This window comes from Melanotaenia boesemani, chromosome 11, assembly GCF_017639745.1.
Source record: "Melanotaenia boesemani isolate fMelBoe1 chromosome 11, fMelBoe1.pri, whole genome shotgun sequence".
Classification (NCBI taxonomy): domain Eukaryota; kingdom Metazoa; phylum Chordata; class Actinopteri; order Atheriniformes; family Melanotaeniidae; genus Melanotaenia; species Melanotaenia boesemani.
This window is the reverse complement of record NC_055692.1, coordinates 2,142,423-2,165,070: the sequence shown is the minus strand read 5'-3', so window position 1 is coordinate 2,165,070 and position 22,648 is coordinate 2,142,423. Positions and strand designations below refer to the sequence as shown.

The 22,648-nt window shown below is 43.1% G+C and overlaps 1 protein-coding gene across 1 annotated transcript in view; it reads left to right on the top strand.

Moving 5' to 3' along the window:
- The window catches only part of cacna1ba (calcium channel, voltage-dependent, N type, alpha 1B subunit, a), a 112,691-nt gene that overhangs the window by 16,078 nt on the left and 73,965 nt on the right, over nt 1–22,648 (top strand). Inside the window, exons 3-6 of the mRNA XM_041998873.1 lie at nt 10,657–10,748; nt 11,165–11,317; nt 14,757–14,944; nt 20,481–20,584. Coding sequence (XP_041854807.1) covers nt 10,657–10,748; nt 11,165–11,317; nt 14,757–14,944; nt 20,481–20,584 — 537 coding nt within the window. The remainder of the gene's footprint in view (nt 1–10,656; nt 10,749–11,164; nt 11,318–14,756; nt 14,945–20,480; nt 20,585–22,648) is intronic.

Below are 22,648 nucleotides of genomic sequence, written 5' to 3'. Positions count from 1 at the left end.
TAGAAGGTGGACCCGATGAAGAGGACGACTCGGTACTAGAAGGTGGTCCTGATGAAGAGGACGACTCGGTACTAGAAGGTGGACCCGATGAAGAGGACGACCCGGTACTAGAAGGTGGACCCGATGAAGAGGACGACTCGGTACTAGAAGGTGGTCCTGATGAAGAGGACGACTCGGTACTAGAAGGTGGTCCTGATGAAGAGGACGACCCGGTACTAGAAGGTGGTCCTGGTGAAGAGGACCCGGTACTAGACCGCGGTCTGAGCACATGGGGAAGCGTCTCTGTGTTGCTAGGCGATGTAAAGTCGTCAGACTGCTGCAGACCAGACCTGGTTTCTTCTTCACCTCCATCGCCGCCTCCACAGGGAGCTGCTTGACTCTGAGCTGCTTGTCGGGGGGGGTCCAGGCGAACTGTGAGTCCCTGCAGGCGTCCCTGGTTACCTTTTCATCTGGAAGCAGACAGCATGCCGGCAGAAGCAGCTTGATGTCTACAGAAGGATCACATGAACCTGGTCTTTAACAGACGAGGCCCAGCGCCACACCCAGGTCTCAGGTCTTCAACAGGCTGTTTGCAGAGCTGGTTTTTTCTTCCATTCAGCCATGTAGTCTCTTTGTCCAGCTGTCAGACCGTGATGAGTGGGCGTGGTTTTTATGTTAAGCTGATGCTCCAGTCTCTGTTATGTGCAGCAGAACAATCTGAACTATTCAAAGTTCGTGTTTGGAGGACATCATGCAGAGCGATGAGGAAGTTGGCGATGCAGAGGGGATCAGAGAGGAAGCAGCAACATATCAGCTACCAGCATCTCTGATTCAGGAGGGAACATTTACCTCCTGAGGATGATGATGGTCATCTAGCGACAGTGAACGTGATGCTTCTGTAGAAATCTCGCTGCATCCGTCTATAATAACAACGTACCTGAAGCAGCTCAGGATGAAACTCTGAGACCTAACCGAGGTCGGGGAGGCAGAATTCCAACATTTAGGAGAGTTTTGGAGGTAGTCGAGGCAGCAGGGGTGGAAAACGCAGCTCTGAACGTCTGAGGGAGCAGCAGAGGTCCAGACAGAGAGATGAACATCCATGATGATGATGCTGAGGGCATCACAGGTGACCCACGGACTCCCTCCAGAACCAGACGCTGCTGTCTGAGAAGGTTCTTCTTCATTTCTGGTTGTCTGTTTTTATTCTGGAAGTCTAACCAGGAACGGAGTCAGTGGCGTGGGACTGTTTACCCAGGGTCCGCTGCAGGGTGGGGGCCTTTGAAGATGGAGGATTTTTGTGCTCCATGTTGAAATTCTTCTTAATGTAATAATGAGTCGGTCCGGCTGAGTGAAGGGAGGAGAGACTGAACTTTGCATCGACGGTAACGGTGGATGTTCTTCACTTCCATCAGAAGCTTCAGCTTGTTTTCTCATTTATGCAGGAAAAACTTTAAGCTGCAGCACCTAAAGGGTTAAAAATGCTTCGCTGTGTTTTCATTAATCTGACGCTGACACGGTTTCCTCACTGAGACGAAGAACTCCAACATGTTTTTAGTCAGATGGATTTTAAACTGTAATATAATTACTGATAATTAGGAAATCCATGAAGGTTCTTTGTGCCATTTTTTAATGAATGCTCCTCTTTTACAAAACATTTAAACAAATATAAAAAAGCATTTTATTAATGTAGTTGGTTTAAAAGTTTGGGTTGAGGTGCATTCCTTCAGTGGTTCTACATTCTTACACAGTTTTCTCCTGGAAGCATCTGAGAAGTTTCCTACAACGCAGACCTGATGTGTTAACAGCAAGTCTCCTCACACACACACACACACACACACACACGAGGAGAATAGAAGCATCGACGGCGAGAAGACGGCAGAACTGAAACGATCCTGCAGCCGAAGCTTCGGGAGGACTCGCAATGTTTGTAAAAAGAATTCAAACAGCTTGATGTTGGTCACTGTGAGGCAAGAAAGAGACGACATGGCTCAAACTGTTGTTGGATTTTACTTCCATCAAATGGATGTGCAACAGCAGGAGGCGGAGCCTTTCTCTACCAGGACGCCAGCATCATCCTCATCATCATCATCAGGGACACTGACAACCAGGACAGGAACGTCTGGTCCTGGACGTTGTCTCTGATAGGCAGGAGATAACTTAATGTTTTTCCAGGCTTTAATTTAATAATAATAATAATAATAATAATAATAAAATAATAATAATAATAATAACAATAAATAATAATAATAATAATAATAATAATAATAATAATAATAACAATAAATAATAATAATAATAATAATAATAAAATAATAATAATAAATAATAATAATAATAACAATAAATAATAATAATAATAATAATAATAAAATAATAAATAATAATAAATAATAATAATAATAATAATAAATAATAATAATAATAAAATAATAATAAAAAATAATAATAATTAATAATAATAATAATAATAAAAATAATCCCATCCTGTAGTCAGAAGCCGATCAGCTGATCTGAGTCAAAACAGCTTTAAATGTTTAAATGGATGAAAATCCATTCTGAGGAATAAAGGAAATCCCATTATCCATTTGAAACACTCTGATACTACAAATAATAACGAAAGCAGCAACAAATTACACATAATTACCACACATGCATATTTAGTAATTATTAGTCTGAGCAGAAGAGCCGGATCCTCGTTTCACAGCTGATTCAATTCATCCTTTATCTGAGCACAAAGACATGAATATGCATGCGTAAAGAAAGATTGTGTTTCTGAACCAGAGCTGTTCTCCTGACTATTTGTCTCTAATGAGATCAGTGGAGCCTCCTTTGTTTCCATGGCGACGCCTCCAGTTGTCTCTGCTGTGGTTTCCCCTCTCAAGGCATCTGTACATCCCAGCCGGTTCGATCTTACAACCTCCTCATCTTTTACTTTGTTCTTGGTTTCCAGCGTCATTTATAATCTGCTTCACCTCTAATATTCATGCTTTCTACTTTAACTAAAGTATTTTATTTTCATGTCTGGTGGGTGTTTTATAATATATAGACATTATATTATTTATATATATATTTCCTCGTGTACTAATTTATCCAAACTACATGTTATACTAATCGGTCGAACAGCAAACTGAGATTTCTGACATAAATTAATCATATTTGAATCATCACCCAGTGTTAATGGAGTATGTTAGAAGGTATTCTTGGTTCTGGTTCTGATGGAGGTTTTTCTTGCTGGTTCTGATGGAGGTTTTCCTCCCTGGTTCTGGTCCTGATAGAGGTTTCCCTTCCTGGTTTTGGTCCTGATGGAGGTTTTCCTCCCTGGTTCTGGTCCTGATAGAGGTTTCCCTTCCTGGTTCTGCTCCTGATGGAGGTTTTCCTCCCTGGTTTTGGTCCTGATGGAGGTTTTCCTCCCTGGTTCTGGTCCTGATAGAGGTTTCCCTTCCTGGTTCTGCTCCTGATGGAGGTTTTCCTCCCTGGTTTTAGTCCTGATGGAGGTTTTCCTCCCTGGTTCTGGTCCTGATGGAGGTTTTCCTCCCTGATTTTGGTCCTGATGGAGGTTTTCCTCTCTGGTTTTGGTCCTGAAAGAGGTTTTCCTGTCCACTGTCTCATCATGCTGCCCTGGATGGAGGATTTCATTAACTGACTTTATATGAGGTGGACTAAAGTGGAATGTAATGAATTTAAATGAACTGGTTTATTCTGGGATTAAACTGGGTTGTAATTGGACTGGATTTGACTTTAAGAGGGTCTGGAAATGTCATGGAGGCCACCGCTGAGCAGCTGCTTCTTTCTCTGTGTGCTGGAGGAGCTGAGGTCTGCAGAAATTCGTAAAGAGTGGAACAGAAATGATGTAATCTGAGTTCTGGGCTTCGAGGTTCTAGTAGTTTAGATCCAGTTAAGAAGACCAGCAGGACAGAAAACTGCACATGCACATAGTCTATCTGCAGGTTGGACTAAATAAATCATTTACCATGGCATCACCTGGATGTGTCCACTACGTGAATGACATAGAAACAAGCTGGAAGTTCTTCATCTGGCACATTTCCATGTTAAGGCGCTGAGGATGGGTCATGGACCTGATCATGTGACCATACGTAACCATATAAAGTAGATCATGCTGGCTGTTTGTATCTGTGACAGACAGCTCAGAGATGGAAACAGTTAAACTGCTGTACAGACGGCATCAACCGTCAAGCTGCTACTGAGGCTAAAAAGTATTTCCACCAGGCAAATATGTTGTCTTATAATCCAGATTATTAATGCAACTGAATGCATTTAATTTTGTTTTGTTGGTGTTTTTCATGAAAATGTTGAACAACAGTAACATTCTCTCAATCTTCTCTTTTAGAGCGAGAAGGAAGTAACGTACTGAGCAGCCTAGCTCGTCCTGCTCCATCGTGTTCAGGCAGTAGTTCATAAATAAAAGTAAATCATAAAAGTGAACATGCAGCTGGTCCTTGTTTTCTAGATCTGTTCCTCCGGTGGTAAAAGGCTGACCTGGTTCCTGCTAGCTAACGATTTCTGGATTGATCCGCTGGTTTCAACTTTGTTGAATGAAGCCGGACTCTCGTGTCTGGTTCCAGACACAATCATTTCAGATTTATCTTTATTTAACTGAAGAAAATTCTGGAACATCCAAGTATTGACCTGGCTGAGACATGAACTGAAGCTTCGTCTGGGACCAGAGTCTCCTGGTGAGACGTTCTGAGTGTCGTCAGCATAATTATGATCAGATATTTGGCTTGTTTCCATGAATCAGTGTAAATCTCTAACTACGGGGTCACGCAGTCGAACCCCAAAACAAACAGAGTCTAAACTTTGGTGTGCTCATTATTAATCTCGTTATCTCTGTGAAATCTGAAATAGGAATCATGTTGTTCCCATCCATTCCAGTCATTTTAACTGGAAAAGCTTCATTTTTCACTGGAGGAAAATGAAATGGCATTTTCTGAGAATCCGTGCATGGATGAAAACGTGTGAATGTTCTGGAAACATGAGGCAGGCGGAGACTACATGCTCATAAAGTCTTCACATAGCAAGCAGCTGTTTGTAGGTTGGAAATATCACAAACTGCACCTGAGACACACTAAAACCCAGAAATGATAAGGACACTAGAATATCTTTCATTTTCAATTTGTTAGATAAAATCAGCCAAGCAGTGGTGGAGAACTCAAACGTATCCTGATGTAGTGAAGCTAAGCAACGATAACAGTAAGGCGGTTTTATCAGTGCTGATCTATGTGGATGATTAAATGCATGTCAGCTTGTGTTTGAACTTATAGTCTAAAATCCCTAAAACACGACTGAGATGTTCTTGATGATGTAAATCCTCTCATTGGTTAAATGCTGCACCACTTCCAGCATGCAGGTTCTTCATCCTTCACACGATTAAAGACGGTTTTTAGAGGCTTTGCCTTCTCAGTGCTTTGGTGCACGAAGCCGTGCACGCTGGTTTACTTGTGCTTCATTGTCAGTGTCGTTTGTCTGTTGGCCCAACAAGTCATTCAGCAGGAATTACAGGAACATTATTTGTATTCCTGGGATGGTTCACTGACTGTGTAATTGAAGCTGGAAAACACTCATGTGCACACACACGCACACACAGTGCTGGCCCTGTATTCAGTGTTGCAGGCATCATATATTCAAGCTAAAGTAGATAACAGCCTCACCGTGGAAAAGAACATCCCACCTCACTCTCATTCTGCTTCTAACTACACAAACCCACCCTGGAAGCTCCATCCGCATCAGGCTGCAGCAGGTGGAGGGGAAAGCAGCCAATTATGTCAGGAGGAGACACCAGCTCTGCAGCATGGGACTCATGCAGGGAAGTACAGACGCAGACATGAGATTTTAAAAGCATCATATTTGTAGATGAAGATGCATCCACTTAGAAATGCTTCTCCCTCTCAAAGGAAAGCCAGGTTCCTGCAAATTTCCAGCCAGTTTCCTGCAAATTTCCAGTCAGTTTCCAGCCTGTGTCCGACCTGTTTTCCAGCCAGGTTCCTGTAAATTTCCAGCCCGTTGGGTTTTGGATTTTGGATTTTAACTAGATGTGTGGAAGCGGTGCTGGAAGGTGTTTGTCTCTCAGCATCTACAAGAAGCCAGAACAGAATTATTTCAGCTGACACACAAAACATTTTAGAGATGTTTAAAATTCTATTATTGCTGAAAGAAGAAAAGCTGCTTTACAGCCTGTAAGAAAATAATTACATTTAGTTGATTTAATAATAATAAATGTGATCAGCGTGTGAGCCACCATGATCTCCTGATCAATATTCACTGGTGACAACCTGCCAGAGCCGTTCAGGTTTCCCAGGATGCTTCAGTGCAGTTTGAGATCAGACAGCACACACACACACACACACACACACCTCATGGTGTGAGTGTGTGTGAGCAGAGCTCTTCCTGTTTAATTCATGATCATTCAGCAGAGACTTTTAGTTGAGACGGGCCTTTAAATCTGGTTCAGGTCTGCTGACGATCGTGAAGCAAATAAATGTGACGCAGTTAAAGTTGGGACTTGATCAGCAAGAAGAAGAAGGAGAAAAGTTCAGGAAAGAAATATTTAGCATGTTTATAACGTAACGCAGTCAGTCAGACGGATCAGGGCGGATTTTTTATTTTATCTGCTTTGTTCATTCATTTTGGCCTTTTAATTATTTAGCAATAATAATAATAATAATATTAATAATATTAATAATAATAATAATAATAATAATCTAAATGTAATTACAGTGTACCCAGTCTGAAGTCTGTATATTCTAAAGTTAATGTTGTTAATCTGAATTTTGCTTTAGAAATAGAAGATCTTGGATCACTTTTTAACCAGCAGTGTGCAGCAGGTACCGACATAGCTCTTATTTTAGCTACAACACCATTAAAGTTTGTGTATTTTTACCCTGTAGAATATAAAACTGTTCAGTGTGTATTTATGCAGCTATAATTAAAAGTTCGTTTTCACTGGTGGCCTCATGTCCTCTTTTCCTGTTCGTGTGCTTTTCTTTGTTTTCTCTACATTTTAATTAGTTTTTTAAATCCAATTTTCATCCAGATAAAAAGAAAAAAAAGTACAAGTTTGACAAAATTACTGTTATTTTCTGCCTTATTATATAATTATGAGGAACAGCTGACAGTTTATCCACCAGTTAAACCAGTAAAATAAATTTATCCTCATCCTGCTTTAGCTTTTTATTCATATAGTTTTTATTTTTTATTATTTTCATTGTTGATATTTTAAATTTACACTCTTTGCCAAGAGTTCGTCCAACGTGGCTGCAGCCGAACACACGGCGCCGCATTTAGACTGGACAATGAAGCAGCGAGGAAGAGGAGGAAGAGGAGGAGGAGGAGGAAGAGGAGGAGCAGGTGGAGGTGGAGGAGGAAGAGGTGGAGGAGGAGGAGCAGGTGGAGGTGGAGGAGGAGGAGGAGGTGGAGGAAGAGGAGGAGCAGGTGGAGGTGGAGGAGGAGGAGGAGGTGGAGTGGTGGGGTTTTAGGTTCAGACCTGGGAACTAATCTCATTAAAAGTTCCTCCAGTCTGACTGCAGCTGTCCTTTAACCACCTGGATATTTTTCTTGTTTGCTGGGAAGAGGACGAACCAGCAGCAGAACTCTGATCCAGGGATTCCTGCTGAGAAAGAGGAAGAGAAACACATGAATGAACAACGTCAGATGTTTCTACATGGAGAGTAATAAGAGCAGAGAGGAGCCCAGTGCATCATGGGACGTCCCCCAGCAGCCTTGGCCTTTAGCAGCAGGACTAAAGGATGGATCAGGGTCATCAAGCCAGACCTGCTATAAGATCTGCTGCTTTTGTTTTTCGTAACCCTTTAAACTCCACAAGATCTCAGGCGCCCCCGAGCTCCATCTCTTCTACTATCACCAGCGTCTCAGGAGAGGTGGTGTGTATCTCTGAGGAGTAAATGTGATGGATATTTAACCCTTTAGCTGATCTACAGAAGTTTTCCAGACATTTCTATCCCGTCCAGGAGGTTTACAATCCAGCCACTAAATGTAGTTTTATTCAGAGACTCTATCTGGTAAATCCACAATGATCCATGATAACAGCATTATTTATCACATTTCACCATAAAAACATCACCATCACTACTATGTTGCTAAGAGACCTCTATTTAGACCTGGACATGATGATGAAGCCACTTCCTGTCAGAATTTCCACCAATCAGAGAGCTTAGATTGATGGTAACGTCCAATCAGGAGCAGCCAAAGATCAACCAGTGAGCAGAAAGTTCTATGTGTGTGTGAAAAGACGAGAAATGACCAAGCACTGATTTCAGTTAGGGTTGGTACAGTCAGTTAGGTGAGTTTACTGCTTGAGTTTCTGTCTTGGTTTCAGCAGGTTGCAATCAAGCAAAGTGAGCTCAGCTGTGTCAGCTCCAGGTACTTTACCACACATGGTGCGCTGAAGCGTCACCCATTGTGTCAGCACACGCTGGGTTAATACCACAAAGGGTAAAGACCTGCAAGTCTACCTGTGCGAGTCCACCGAGCAACAGCACAAGCTTAAACCTCCTCACAACTATATTAACGCACAATGTGCTTCAAACCATCCCTGTCAGACATGGTACAGACCAAGACGTGTCACCCATAGACACCGCAATCAACAAAACCTGTCCTTTCCAATGGCGTGCACGTCAGTCACACCCTCTGAAACCTTTGGTCTCTGGAACTGTCAGTCTGCAGTTAACATAACAGAATTTATCAGTTCATTGATAAATCTCTCAGACATTCAGGTCCTAGCCCTGACTGAAACCTGGATCCGTCCAGAAAACACAGCTACACCAGCTGCCCTTTCTCTCAATGCAGAATTTACCCAAACACCTCGCTCAGCTGGACGAGGAGGTGGAACGGGCTTTCTTATTTCTAAAAAGTGGAACTTTACTTCTGTCCGTCCTATGGCTAACTGCTCATCACTTGAGTATCACGCAGTAAAGGTCTCTACACCCATCACTGCATACATTCTGGTCATTTACCGCCTCCGGGTGGCAGTATAGATGAGTTTGTCTCTGAAATGGACATGGTTCTCTCTGACATTCCTGATGATGGCACACCACTAATTGTCATGGGAGACATGAACATTCACATTGACAAACCACAGCAACTGACTTTCTGCTGATATTCACATTGAGACACAACCGTCTCAATACGAATATCAGCATGTTGCTGATATCTCCGCATTGATGAAGAATCGCCACCTTCAGCAAAATGTGTCCAAGACTGAGCTTATTGTCTTTCCAGCCAGTCCTTCCTTACCGCCACAGATAAGTGTGCAGCTTGACTCCATCACGCTTGTGCCTACATCTTCTACCAGGAATCTTGGTGTCATGGTAGACAACCAGCTGACCTTTAAGGACCATGTTGCCTCGGTTTCCCGGTCTTGCCGATTTGCTCTCTACAACATCAGGAGGATCAGACCCTACCTGACTGAACACACGACCCAGCTCCTGGTCCAGGCTCTGGTCATTTCACGCATTGACTACTGCAACTCCTTACTGGCTGGCCTGCCTGCATGCTCAGTTAAACCTCTGCAGATGATCCAGAACACAGCAGCACGTCTGGTCTTCAACCAGCCCAAAAGAGCTCATGTCACTCCGCTGCTAATCGCTCTCCACTGGCTTCCAGTTGCAGCGCATCAGATTCAAAGCTCTGCTTCTGGCTTACAAAACAATAACCCAAACGGCTCCGGTCTACCTCCACTCCTTAATCCAGAGCTACACTCCTTATCAACAGTTATGCTCTGAATATGAAAGATGCCTAGTGCTCCCACCACAAGGTGGCACCACATCAGTAGCTAGACTCTTCTCCTCTGTTGTTCCCCGGTGGTGGAACCATCTACCAAACTCCGTCCGATCCGCAGAGTCCTTATCCACTTTTAAAAGCAAGCTAAAGACTCAGTTGTTTAAGGAGCATTTCCACACTTAGCTTAACTCTTCTACTCAGAATGAGTTAGAAAGATTTGTCCAGATCTTTGGTTCAACCAGGTACTGAAGAAGCTGCTGCACTTATGGCCAAGATGATATTGTGTGTTGAAATCGTGATCATGTATTTAAATAAAATGACTTTAAAAAAAAAAAAAAAATTATATGCACTGCACTAGCACTACATGACAGCACCTGGGTCCATCTGGACTCAAAGCGGTCTGGCTATCACTTAATTATGACGTCCCATCTTGTTTGAATTCATGCTTGTGTTGTTCTTACTCTCAAATGTAAGTCGCTTTGGATAAAAGCGTCTGCTAAATGACTATAGAATAGAAAAATAATGCTCCTCTATGGCTGGAATAAAGCCAAGAAGACGTTTCTGATGCACGGTGGCGCCACAAAGCAGCTGAGCTGGAGTTGGTTTAGTGAGGATAGCAGGTAAATAGTAGCAGGAATAACTGGAAATGAGGAAAAAGTGGAAACATGGAAATAGTTTCTGTTGTGTGTTTGTTTCAATAACAATATTTTTTCTCCTGAAAGCCAAGACTTGAGAGTCCGAGACAGGTCATCCGTTCAGAGTAAAGATCTACAGCAGGAATAACGATGTATTCCAGATGGAAAATCCAGAGTAAACTGGAACGCCTGAACGATCTCTGCCTGTCCGAACATGAGTCCAGTTAACATGAAGCTTTGGTTAGAAACCTGCAGCAGTCTGACTCGTGTTCGCTTGTGTGTTCAGGATCCTGGCGACCGTGGGGGCGGACTTCGACCTGAGAACGCTGAGAGCCGTCCGAGTACTGCGACCCCTCAAACTGGTCTCCGGGATTCCAAGTAAGGTTATGGGTGGAAATTTTTCCTGGCAAACAACAGCCAAGATGTAGATACTTACAAGTTTTCCTGCCAACTCCACGAAGTCCCGCCTGGTTTTAAGTGCCATGAGATTAAAATCAAGTTCTATGAACAGCTTTCAGAGTTAAAATGATGATGTTTCATTATGGGGCTATTTTCTTCTCTTTAATCAAAAGCATAATTGAGCACAGAGTCTTGAAAGGAAGAAGGACTTTCTGAGTGTGAGAGCAGAGTTTTAAGAGAGAGCAAGATGATATTTGAGCGTGAAAACCAGAAATCTTGCTCTCAAATCAAACAATTACGCCCTTGATTAAAGACAGGAAAATACCCCCATATTTTTCATCCCTGCAGTCATTGTGCTTTACTCTCTAAAGCATGTTTCTCCTGATTTACTTCAGGTCTCCAGGTGGTTTTGAAGTCCATTATGAAAGCCATGGTACCCCTGCTACAGATCGGCCTGCTGCTCTTCTTCGCCATCCTCATGTTCGCCATCATCGGCCTCGACTTTTACATGGGCAAGTTCCATCGCACCTGCTTCCAGACCGACACAAGTAAGACTGGGATAAAAAGTTTTCCCTGGAATTTAAATCAGGCTTTGGTTCAGGCTACCGTAGCATTGTGCTGGTTACGTATGATAAGGTCCATCATTGGAGAGAAAACTGCACCATGAAGCTTTATGTGCTGACTCGTCTGCAGCATTTAATTTACTCGTTTATTCCACAGATTTATCTCTTTCTATTAACACCTTAGTTTTAATAGCACTAACAAAAATCCAAACTTTTTTTAAAAAAAAATTAGGCTATAGTTTTTTACAGTGATCTGCCCCCCCCCCCCCAGCTTGGAAAAGGTTTAGGTGACGCCACAGACGGGAACCTGCAGAGGTCAAAATACGTTTGACTCTTCTTTAACTTCTCTTATTCACTTGGTTAAAAAACTGTGAAAAAGTATTATTTTTTTAGAGGAAGCCGATCACACCCTCATATGAGCAAATTCCACAATATTCCACGTTTTACAATGAACTCCATTTTTATTGTTAAATTCCAAACTCTTCCAAAATCTTGCACTCAGTGGGACGTTAATGGCTAAACAAAGGATCGTTCTTAAGAAAAGGAATCATAGGAAATGGGCTGTGAAGTAAAATTACTTTTGACAGTTATTAATTGTTAAATAATTGGAAAAGCAAGATGGCGCCTGTGTCCGGCTGGGCTTCTGCTACCCCCCGACTCTCTCATACTTTGTGATTTTTCTTGTGCTGTATTTTGTTGTTTCAACCCTATAAACTGATAGTGGTGTCTCAGCAGATATACACAGTGTGACCAACACATGCATGGAGGAGGTTTGTGTTACCTGGGACAGGTACACTGAGTTTTTCCCTCCGTAACTGGAGCACTCCACGCCGGAGTAGCTAGTCAGACTCCATGGGAGGAGGCGGAGGCAGGGATCCAGGGCTGGTGTCCAGACCAAGCTGTGGAAGTTTTTTTCATCCTGGCCGAGCTGGTCCAGATTACCTGGGGGTGGGCGGTGCTTGTGTCCGGTTCCTGTCTGCGAGGAATGGAGAAGCGGCCTGTGCGTCTTTGAATGTGTGGAGTTATTGGTGGTCCGGATCTTTCCAACCCGGAATGCTGGTTTCCTGCGTATCGCCAGCATGTCCTGTGTCCGGTTACCTGCCAGGCGGATCATCTCATCCAGTCACCGCGGCAGGTGCCACGCCCTCTACCGGGATCGCACGCTCTGTTGCAGAATAAAGCTTTTACCCTGAGGGACCATTTTACTAAGCAGAAGCTGGATTTTATGTACCTTACGGAGACCTGGCAGCAGAAGAACGAGCTCATCTCAAAGAGCTGTACCCCCGGACTGCTCGGTGTGCGCGACACCCGGCTCGCTCGCCGTGGAGGTGGACTTCTGGGACTCTTTCTGCTGCAGTCTGATGGACACAACCTTGTTCAACTCTTTTGAGCTATAGATGGTTGTAGCTTAGATAAACTAAGACACAATAATGATTGGGAAAGCGTTATTGTGTCCTAGTTTACCTCCTGGCCCTGCACGCCCATTTCTTGATGATTTTTTTGACATCTGTTTGGTTCTCTATTATTCAGTCTTCACACTGATGATCCCTCTTGTTCAGTGGCAGCAGAACTGCTGGTGATCATGGACTCTGTTTATTTTGTTCAGCATTTTTCTGGACCCACTCATAAAAAAGTCACAGCTAGATTTGCTTTTCTCTTGTGGACTAAACATTGATCAACTACAGGTTGAAGATTTTCAAATCAGTGACCTCTGCTGAATATCACTTATCTTTTGAGGTGGAGCCTGCTGGCTGCAGTAAAAGAAAAACTTATTCTGAATGATACAGAGTTTAATGATTTCTCTGAGTCTTCTTCCTTTGCTGATTGTGACGATGAAACATCAGGTTTAAAAAGCCATTGTTTGTTTTGGATGTGGTATCACCTGTCAAAAAGACTTCAGGGTCACATAAAAATCCCACTGTGTGGATGAATGAAGGCATCTGTAGTTTTAGGGGAAAGTGGAGCATCTGTAGAAATCCACTAACTTAGAGGTGCACAGACGCCAGCTTAAAGACGTGATGCTGAATGAATGAAGCAGCTCGCTCAGCGTTTCTCTCATCTTCTTTCTTGTCTGACACCAGTGAAAACCTTGTTGCACCCTCAGCTCTTCACAGGAGGACTGGAATAACTTTCTGAACTTTTTCATGAACAAAGTAAAAGACATCAGGGCCAGAATTAATCTTCTTGTAAATGTTTGTTCGACTGACTTCACCTGTGAGCTCTTGGTCTTCCTTCGCTCCTGCCAGCCTACAGGATGTGATGGTCTTCGTGGACGAGATGAAACCGTCTTCCAGCCCTGCTGACGTTGTTCCAGCATCGCTGTTTTAAAAACTTTTGATGTTGTCGGCCTGTTTGGTAAAACTGATTCATCTCTGGCTTAAATCTGGCTCAGTCCCTGCAAACATGCTGTGGGCCTAGTATCGACCCCTCAGAGCCTAAAAACTACAGGCGCATATCAGAAAACTCAGAAAACTGATTAAAACAAATATTTTTATTTCTAAAAAATGTTAATCTATGAGCTAAACGTGATCAAAAAGTGATAAAGGAGTAATTAATAACACTGTTAAAATCCACACACCATAGAGACAACGCAACTAAATCACAGTGCAAGACGACAACAAAAACAAAAACAAAAACAAAGAAAACGGAAAACAAATTATCCAGATATCTCTAAATGTTAATCAGTGTATTAATGATGGATCCCAATCAGCCACAAACACAAATATATGCAATAATCCTGGTCTGACTGTCTCTGAACAGAATGAAAATAATTTTTTTAAATTAAAGTTTTATTTAATCTGTCACTGATCTGTTATTTATCTTTAATAAAATCAAAGCAAAATCTCCCAGTCATCACACCAGCATGCGTGCAGGTAAAAAAGGTGAGATTTCCTTGATTCGATGGCTTATTGAGACAGAGTTTAGATGGTATTCAGGTGGATTTAATCAGCTGATTCTCCAGTTTCCAGTTGATCCAGCTGCTTCATGAATCGTATGAAACTCCATCCAGAGGAAACTAACCAGAAAAAAATTCAACTCTTTCCACAAATGTGTGAGGTGCAGTAATATGAAGCGCACTGATAGCATCTCAGCTGCTAGAGACTATACACACACACACACACACACACATGTGCAGCTGAACTCTTGGTAATCGTAGACACAGAGATTTGGATCATTCTGCATGTTTTGGATTGTTAGTTTTGTATTATTTATGATTAGTAAATGAACTCGAATGCATCCTGGGAAAATGGTGAATTATGTGTTTGTCAGACTGAAGTTTTTTCATTTTGTGATCCAAGGCAGGGCTTTTGTACCTCTGCATGTGATGTGCTGTATAATACATTCCCTGCCCCGACTCTAAAAATACATCAGTGTGTTACTGTGGATTTGACGACGTGTGAATGTGTGTGTTTCGTTGCTATAGATGAGCAGGCTGCAGATTTCCCCTGTGGCCTGGAGGCTCCGGCGAGGACCTGTGGCAACGGCACCGTCTGCAGGGAGTACTGGATTGGACCCAACTTTGGCATCACCAATTTTGACAACATCCTTTTTGCTATTCTCACCGTTTTCCAGTGCATCACCATGGAGGGATGGGTGGACATCCTCTACAACGTGAGTCCAGCTGCACAACACACAGTCTGGGTTTTTTTTACTGAATAGAGGTTCAAGGTGTGAATCTACCGCTAGCATTGCTTCATTAGTCTTTGGAGATATGCTATCTCTGGAGAAGCATAAGTTCAGCCAAAAAATGAGAACATCGTCTCTCCATGCAAATAAAAATCAAAACACACCAAGAGTATTACAACCTCGATTCCTGGAAAGTTGGGTCTCTGTTTAAATGTAAAAAACAGAATGTAATAATTTCCAAATCTCATCAACACATTTTATTCCCAGTAGAAGATAAAACATGTCAGAGGATGAAACAGAGACGTTTCACCATGAGATGAAAATATGAGCTGATGCAGCAACACGTCAAATAATTGACATCCATTCCTGTTGGTTTCCTTTACATCGGCCCACCTCAAACACGGGAACCAACCACAGCAGGCTTCATTTTCAGCTGCTTCTAGAAACGAGCCAGACATTTATCAGCTCAGTTTTATTCAGCTTTTAACAAAATATGAATGTTTTCTGTTTATTAACACCACAATAAAAAAGCCCAAGTTCTCGTGTTCCACCAGATTTCCCACTACATGACTTTAGTTTTGCTTGTTTTCTTAAATACTGAACGTTGAGATCTGGCCTCTCAGTGTAAATGCACTAGCTGCACACCAGTGCTCTGCTTTTCCTTCTGGCTGCTGCTTCCCCTCCCTGCCCACCCTCGGGGGGATGATTAGAGGCAGCAAAAGAGCTTGTGTAGGATGACTCACACATGCAGCCACATCTCCCAGTAGGACCACAGCTCCACCACTCTGCTGCAAGCATGAAGCGAGTTGCAGCCATCCTCCATTTGCATAAGAGTCAGAATTATTACATGAACAACAATTATGCAGTAGTAGTAGTAATTATGTAGAGGGAGAATTATGTGTGTAGAGTAGTGGAAGCCTGTAAGAAGAAAAAACAAAAACAGAAATTACTGTGATCAGTGAGAAAGGATAAAGGAGCTGTTTAGCTGTTTGTTAGGTCAAATAACTGTTTCTCCATTATAACACTGAAAGCTGGAACATGGAGCTCTTGTTCACACTTTTAGGAACAACAAATGACTTTATCAGAACCACCTTCTAGTACCGGCTTGGACCGGATTTTTCCTCCAGAACTACCTGCATTCTCCATGTGGTTGAACAAGATGCCAAGATGGCGCCTGTGACGTCGGCCGGCCCTCTGCTGCTCCTACCTGTTGGCCGGTGCTTTGTCTTTTCTTCGTCTCTTTATGCTGACTGTGCGATTTCTGGACTGGTTTATGATCACCTGCAGCCTTGAAATCCAGGTTTATGAACGCTTATTAACATTGGATCCTCGATGAAGAGTCTTAATCCTTATCGAGATGAGTTCTTTCCTCCAATACTGTACTGCTGCCCTGCATTCTCCCGAGGAAGGAGCAGCTCCGCCGAAGACGAGGAAGAAGCAGCTCCGCCGAAGACGAGGAAGAAGCAGCTCCGCCGAAGACGAGGAAGAAGCAGCGCCGCCATTACATTACATTTAGGTCATAGATCCTTGAGGTCCTCTGGCCTCTTGGTGGTGTTCAGGTTGAGTTTGAGCCTATACTTGTGGTTGCTGCCCCCAAACTCTGGAACGACCTCCCCCCTCATATCAGGGCTTTTTCTAACCTGGACATCTTTAAAAGTTTGCTAAAGATGCATTTTTACTCTTTAGCCTTTCCTGATGTGCAATATTTTTTATTTTCCATTTGTGTTTCTCGTTTCATATGTTGTGTGTGCTTTTTCGTGTTCTTGTGCAACGCTGGCCAACAGTTCCTGTTTTTAAATGCACTTTATAAATAAAGTTGCCTCATCTTAAACAAGTTGTTGGAAACATTTCTCAGAGATTTTGCTCCATATTGACATGATAGCACCACACAGTTGCTGCAGGTTTGTCATGGTGCATTATCCTGCTGGAAGTAGCATCAGAAGATGCTCCACTGAGGTCATAAAGGGATGGACATGGTCAGCAACAATACTCAGCCTGAAGGGGAAGGAGATCCGTTGATCCAAGGCAGGATGGATCCATGTTTTCATGATGTTTCCAGCAGATTCTGAGTCTAGCATCTGAATGTGGAGCTGAAATGGAGACTCATCAGACCAGCAACGTTTCTCCATCTTCTATTGTCCAGTGTTGGTGAGTGTGTGTGAATTGTAGCCTCAGTTTCCTGTTCTTAGCTGGCAGGAGGAACCCGGTTTAGATACGCTGTGGCAGAAAACCTGAAAAGTAAATGTAGATGTTTTCTCTCTGTGAAATGTCAGATTGGGAAAACATTGGTGAATCCTTTTAAAAAAATGTGTGTGTTTTAAGGAGCTGTTACTTACAAACAGTTTGTAAATAAAAGCAGCTGCTGGTGTTTGGAGCTTTCTGGTCCTCCAGCTTAAATCTATCCACGTCTGTTTTCTAAGCTTTCCAACGATGTCTAACACACAAAAGTCAGGAGTTTTCTCCATTTACATGCTCTCCTCATTCCTACAGAAGCAGAAAGGGGGTTTCACACTGCTTCTGCATCTTTGTTATGCCGTGGAAAACAGCTCATGTTGTTTACTTAAGGTTTTACTTGACCTGATTTTAAGTCCCTTCAAGGCTCTGATGTTTCTGTTTGTCCCTGCTTTACTGATCCTGGTAGGAATAGATTTAGCTGCTGTTTGCTTCAATTATAAGGAACAGCAAACTAAATAATCACATCCAGGTTGAAAAGCTGGGCTGTGTGGACGCTGTGTGTCCACGACCTTAGCAGCATATCACAGGGCCAGCTCTGCTTTTAGAGGCCACTGTGATCATCATCAGCCTTTCCCAGTTCTTGTCATGTCTGCTTACGGTCAGCTGCACATGTTGTCTCTGGTGGCAGAGTATCCACTAACCTGCAGACAGCGAGCCGACTTTCAGATGCTGTCAGAGACCAACGTGGGAAGCAGAATGTTTACAAGGCGGCCAGAAAACATCGATGACAAGATACACTCCAGTTAATTCACCACTGGTTGTAGCAGTTACAATCAGTATGTCTTGTTGTTTCCTCGTCATGCTTTCAGGACACTCACCGTCCACTTTATCAGCTCCACCTGCTTGTTAACACTAATGGCTAACCAGCCAATCACACGGCAGCATGTAGCCATGTAGACGTGGTGAAGACTACCTGCTGAAGTTCAAACTGAGCATCAGGATGAGGAAGAAAGAGGATTTAAGAGACTTTAAACGTGGCATATTTGTTGGTCTGAGTATTTACTGGGATTTTCACCCACAACCATCTCCAGGGTTTCCAGAGATGGTCTGAAGAAGAGGAAATATCCAGAGCAGCAGTTGTCTGGACCAGGATGCAGCAGAAGACACACCGGGTGCCTCCTGCCAGCTAAGAACAGGAAACTGAGGCTACAATTCACACACACTCACCAACACTGGACAATAGAAGATGGAGAAACGTTGTTGGTCTGATGAGTCTCCATTTCAGCTCCATATTCAGCTTTCTAGAACATGACGATGAGTTCACTGGACTCCAACGGCCTCCACAGCCACCAGATCTCAGTCCAATTTCTTCAGGCAGGTACAGGAGGAAGTTCACAGGAGTCTGGAAGGGCTAGGGTTCTTTTTGTGGACCAGGGATTCCTCACATACTTGTTGAACATCAGTGTTTCAGCCCTTTAAACCTAAAAGTGACTCACATACCAGAAAAGGAGAAGGCGGTGAGTAAATGTGTGGATGCAAAATGAGGAATGAATGAGAGAAAAGCTTCACCAGTGAACTCAAACCAACCTCCCAGAGTAAAACTGTGAGTAAACAGTAATAGAGCAGAGAGTCTCCAGACAGGATGGACGCTACGCTGGAGAACATAAGACTGGGACTGTTACTAAAGTACAGAAACGTAAAGCCCCTCCCCTCCAGCAGCCCCCAAATAGGCTCTACGCTTTGTAACATGAGGACAGCATCCATTAAAGCCGTGAAGTTTTTAATAATCTCTCTTCCAAACCTGCAGCTGAACTAGCCTTTCTGGTTCTTCAGAGCTGTGGAGATTATCTGCACATCAACTACGGCGTCGTGCCTTTCAGATCTCCTTTTTTCTTCGTTTTCCTGATGCTCAGCATCCGCCTCATGGATGAGCTGACTGAACACATGGTCGGGTGGGGGGGCTCACGCTGCTTGGTGCAGCATGGTGCAGCACCTGGTCAGCATGGATCAGCTCTTTATGTGGACATCAGCCGTTTACATGGAGCCTAAATGGTTGAACCCCTTTTTATTGTCTTTTCAACTTTTTATTATTATTATTATTTAAGAAAAGGGAGAGGCATTTTCATGTACAATTCCATGTTAATATGCAAGTTTATAACCAGTGGCTAATTTACTTCTTTGGTCCCTTAGGCAGGTAGATGGACTTAAGACCAGTAAAATACAATAACAGCATTTAATGAGAGAATACAGGGACAGAGACATAAGACATATATTTATATTAAAGTGTTTTCAAATGAAAAAGACATCTAGATAAAACGTGTCCATCCCGGCTGATAACACCCAGCAACACAGAAAGGGAACAAGAACCATCAGCGTTTTACATTGTTGGTGTTTATCCAGGATTTTAGAAGTTAGTCTCCTCTAGTTAATGTCCTGGTGGTTCGGCTTCATGCAGAGATGCAAGTCAACCCTTACAGAAAACCACATGTGTTCCACATGAACATGCGCATGTGGAACACATGTGTAGACGTGGTTTTAGACTGTTCATCTGATCCATATGTGAAGAGCATGTAAAACACATGCGGATCACATGTTCATGCATGGACCACATGTGGTTCACATGTGCAAACATGTGGATCTGGAACATTTTCATGTGAAGCACATGTGAAGCACATGCAGGCCACATGGTAATACACATGTGAATCACTAGTGGTTTTGAAACATTTTAATGAGATTCACATGGGAAGAACCTCAGTTTTATAAATGTGGATCACGTATGTTTCACATGGGGTTTATATGTTTTTCACATGTAGTTTTTCTGTCAGCGGTACTGAAAGAACTCGGTGGGTTTAAATGAGACTTCTTCCCATAAAAACTTGATCCCAGTCAGAAGGTGTATGTTGTATTTTTTATGTGACAGAGGTGAAACTGAGGACGTTTCTATCCGTGATTTTTATTGTTTTTTACTTTATGGTTGCGTGTGAGCAGGTTGTGGTTGGTTGTATGTGATGGATGTTTGATGAGTTAGTTTTAATTGTGTTTGTAGCTTTAGCCACAGCGAGGTTTTTATTGTGCAGGATAACGTTCCCAGCCACGAGGCTTCCTCGGATCTGGAGCTTTGTTTGAAGCCATCGTGTTAGCTTACTGTTGTAATGATCCCTGCAGGTCACCTTCCTCCTATGATGTAACTTTAACTGAAAACTGTTGAGTTTCTTTCAGTGTTTAAACTATTTATGTGGCATTTTTAAAGATTTATGTCTCTGCTGCCACATTCTGAGCAGCAGACTTGGTTCAGAAACCTGCCTTTGATGCACCAACACAATCATTTGTTTCTGTCTGCTTTTAGGCTAACGATGCCTCAGGAAACACGTGGAACTGGCTGTACTTCATCCCCCTCATCATCATCGGTTCCTTCTTCATGCTCAACCTGGTGCTCGGTGTTCTGTCAGGGTGAGTACCAACCTGAGCAGAAATGTTTGTCTCTGTCGGAAGATAAAGAAGTAAATAAATAACATATCTGGATTGTGACATCATAGTTATTTGAACCGGGATATCATGATTACTTAATCTCACATTAATGTCAGTAAAGTCATGATTAATTAATCATGAATCTCTGAATATTGTTTCTTTTCATTAGTGTGTCAAACAGCATCTGGAAGTCAGAGTTAGCCAGATGTTTTCCTGCTTTCTGAAGAAATGTCCAACAAGGTTTTTATAGTGAAGTTTCCCAAGTCCAGGTCCTAGTCCTGGTCCAGGTTGAGGTCCTAGTCCAGGTCCAGGTCCTAGTCCTGGTCCAGGTTGAGGTCCTAGTCCAGGTCCAGGTCCTAGTCCTGGTCCAGGTCCAGGTTGAGGTCCTAGTCCAGGTCCAGGTCCTGGTCCAGGTCCAGGTTGAGGTCCTAGTCCAGGTAGAGGTCCTGGTCCTGGTCCAGGTCTTGGTCCAGGTCCAGGTCCAGGTCCTGGTTCTGGTCCTGGTCCAGGTTGAGGTCCAAGTCCTGGTCCAGGTCCAGGTTGAGGTCCAGGTCCAGGTAGAGGTCCTGGTCCTGGTCCTGGTCCAGGTTGAGGTCCAAGTCCTGGTCCAGGTCCAGGTCCAGGTAGAGGTCCTGGTCCTGGTCCAGGTTGAGGTCCAGGTCCAGGTCCTGGTCCAGGTTGAGGTCCTGGTCCAGGTCCAGGTTGAGATCCTGGTCCTGGTCCAGGTCCATGTCCAGGTCCAGGTTGAGGTCCAGGTCCAGGTAGAGGTCCTGGTCCAGGTAGAGGTCCTGGTCCTGGTCCAAGTCCAGGTCCAGGTTGAGGTCCTGGTCCTTTCCATGTGGTTTTTCTGAGAGAAATCCAGTTAAGATGTAGGATTTATTCTTTACACAGCAGAGGAGATTTATCTGGAATTTACTGACCTTTGTTTCTATATTATTTTATGATGGCTTCTAAAGACAGAATAAATTAATTAAAGATCTAACAGGAGTGTTGATGTGATTTTACACATTTATGGTGTTAAGAAATTAATTAACACAGAATAAAGTGAGAATTATTTCCTAATAATAATCGTAGGAACCAAATCTAAAATGGTGACATGAAGTGTTCAACCGGACCACCATTGTGTGGTGAACGGGTTCTTGTTCTCTGGGAAATACCTAATGCTTCGTTAAAGTCATTAAAATGGGAGAGTAGGAGAGGAGAGGATCTTCTGAAAGCACGTAGAGAAACTTTGCTTGGGATAAAAGAAGCTGAGTTTTCTGTGATCACCTGGTCAAAGTTTGGAAACCACCTCAGTTATTTAGGGACCTTCTCTGTTAGCTGGCCCGACGTTTAGCATATTCAAAGCTCATGAGGTAATTTTGGTTTTACTCGTCAAGACTGTGGTTGCTAAGCAACAACACAAGCTGAGCTAAAGTTAACTTGAGCTAATGTTTTAGCTACATCCACCGGGATGTCCTGAGCAATCTTTCTGATGAGGACGACGTAGACTGGACTCTTATAGACCATGATAGAGTGAACCAGACAGTCGTGGTTTGTTTACACCAAACACACGTAGCAACGATTCTAAAAAAAAACATAAAAGTACGTACTTCCAGGAGCAGAAACAATGCAGGATTTGTCATGAAGGGTCTTCATCCCAACAGCTTCCACCATCCACACACCAGGAATTTTTAGACTTCAAAGGTTTTTGATGTTTTAGTGTGTCAGCAACAGTCACATGATTGATTGGAAAAACAAGGCCTGCTACGCTACGTTAGCCTCATGCTAACAGCTAGCTACAGTTGTTGTTTCTCCTGCATCATGGAAAGTGTTTCTGGATGTCAGAATTTGGAGAACTTGGGCTGCTTGGTTAAATCAACGTGGAACGAGAACCTGTCAGCGTTTGCCAGGACGTTCAAGACTTCCAGGATTTTCCATCTGCTTGGTGTGTAGAAGCTGGTCTGAAGCAGCAGAAAGTTCCAGATGTCAGGAACTGAACTGATTTCTGCTATTTAAAACTCAAACCTCTTTTGGAGAATGTAGAAGGATCTATGACGTCACAAA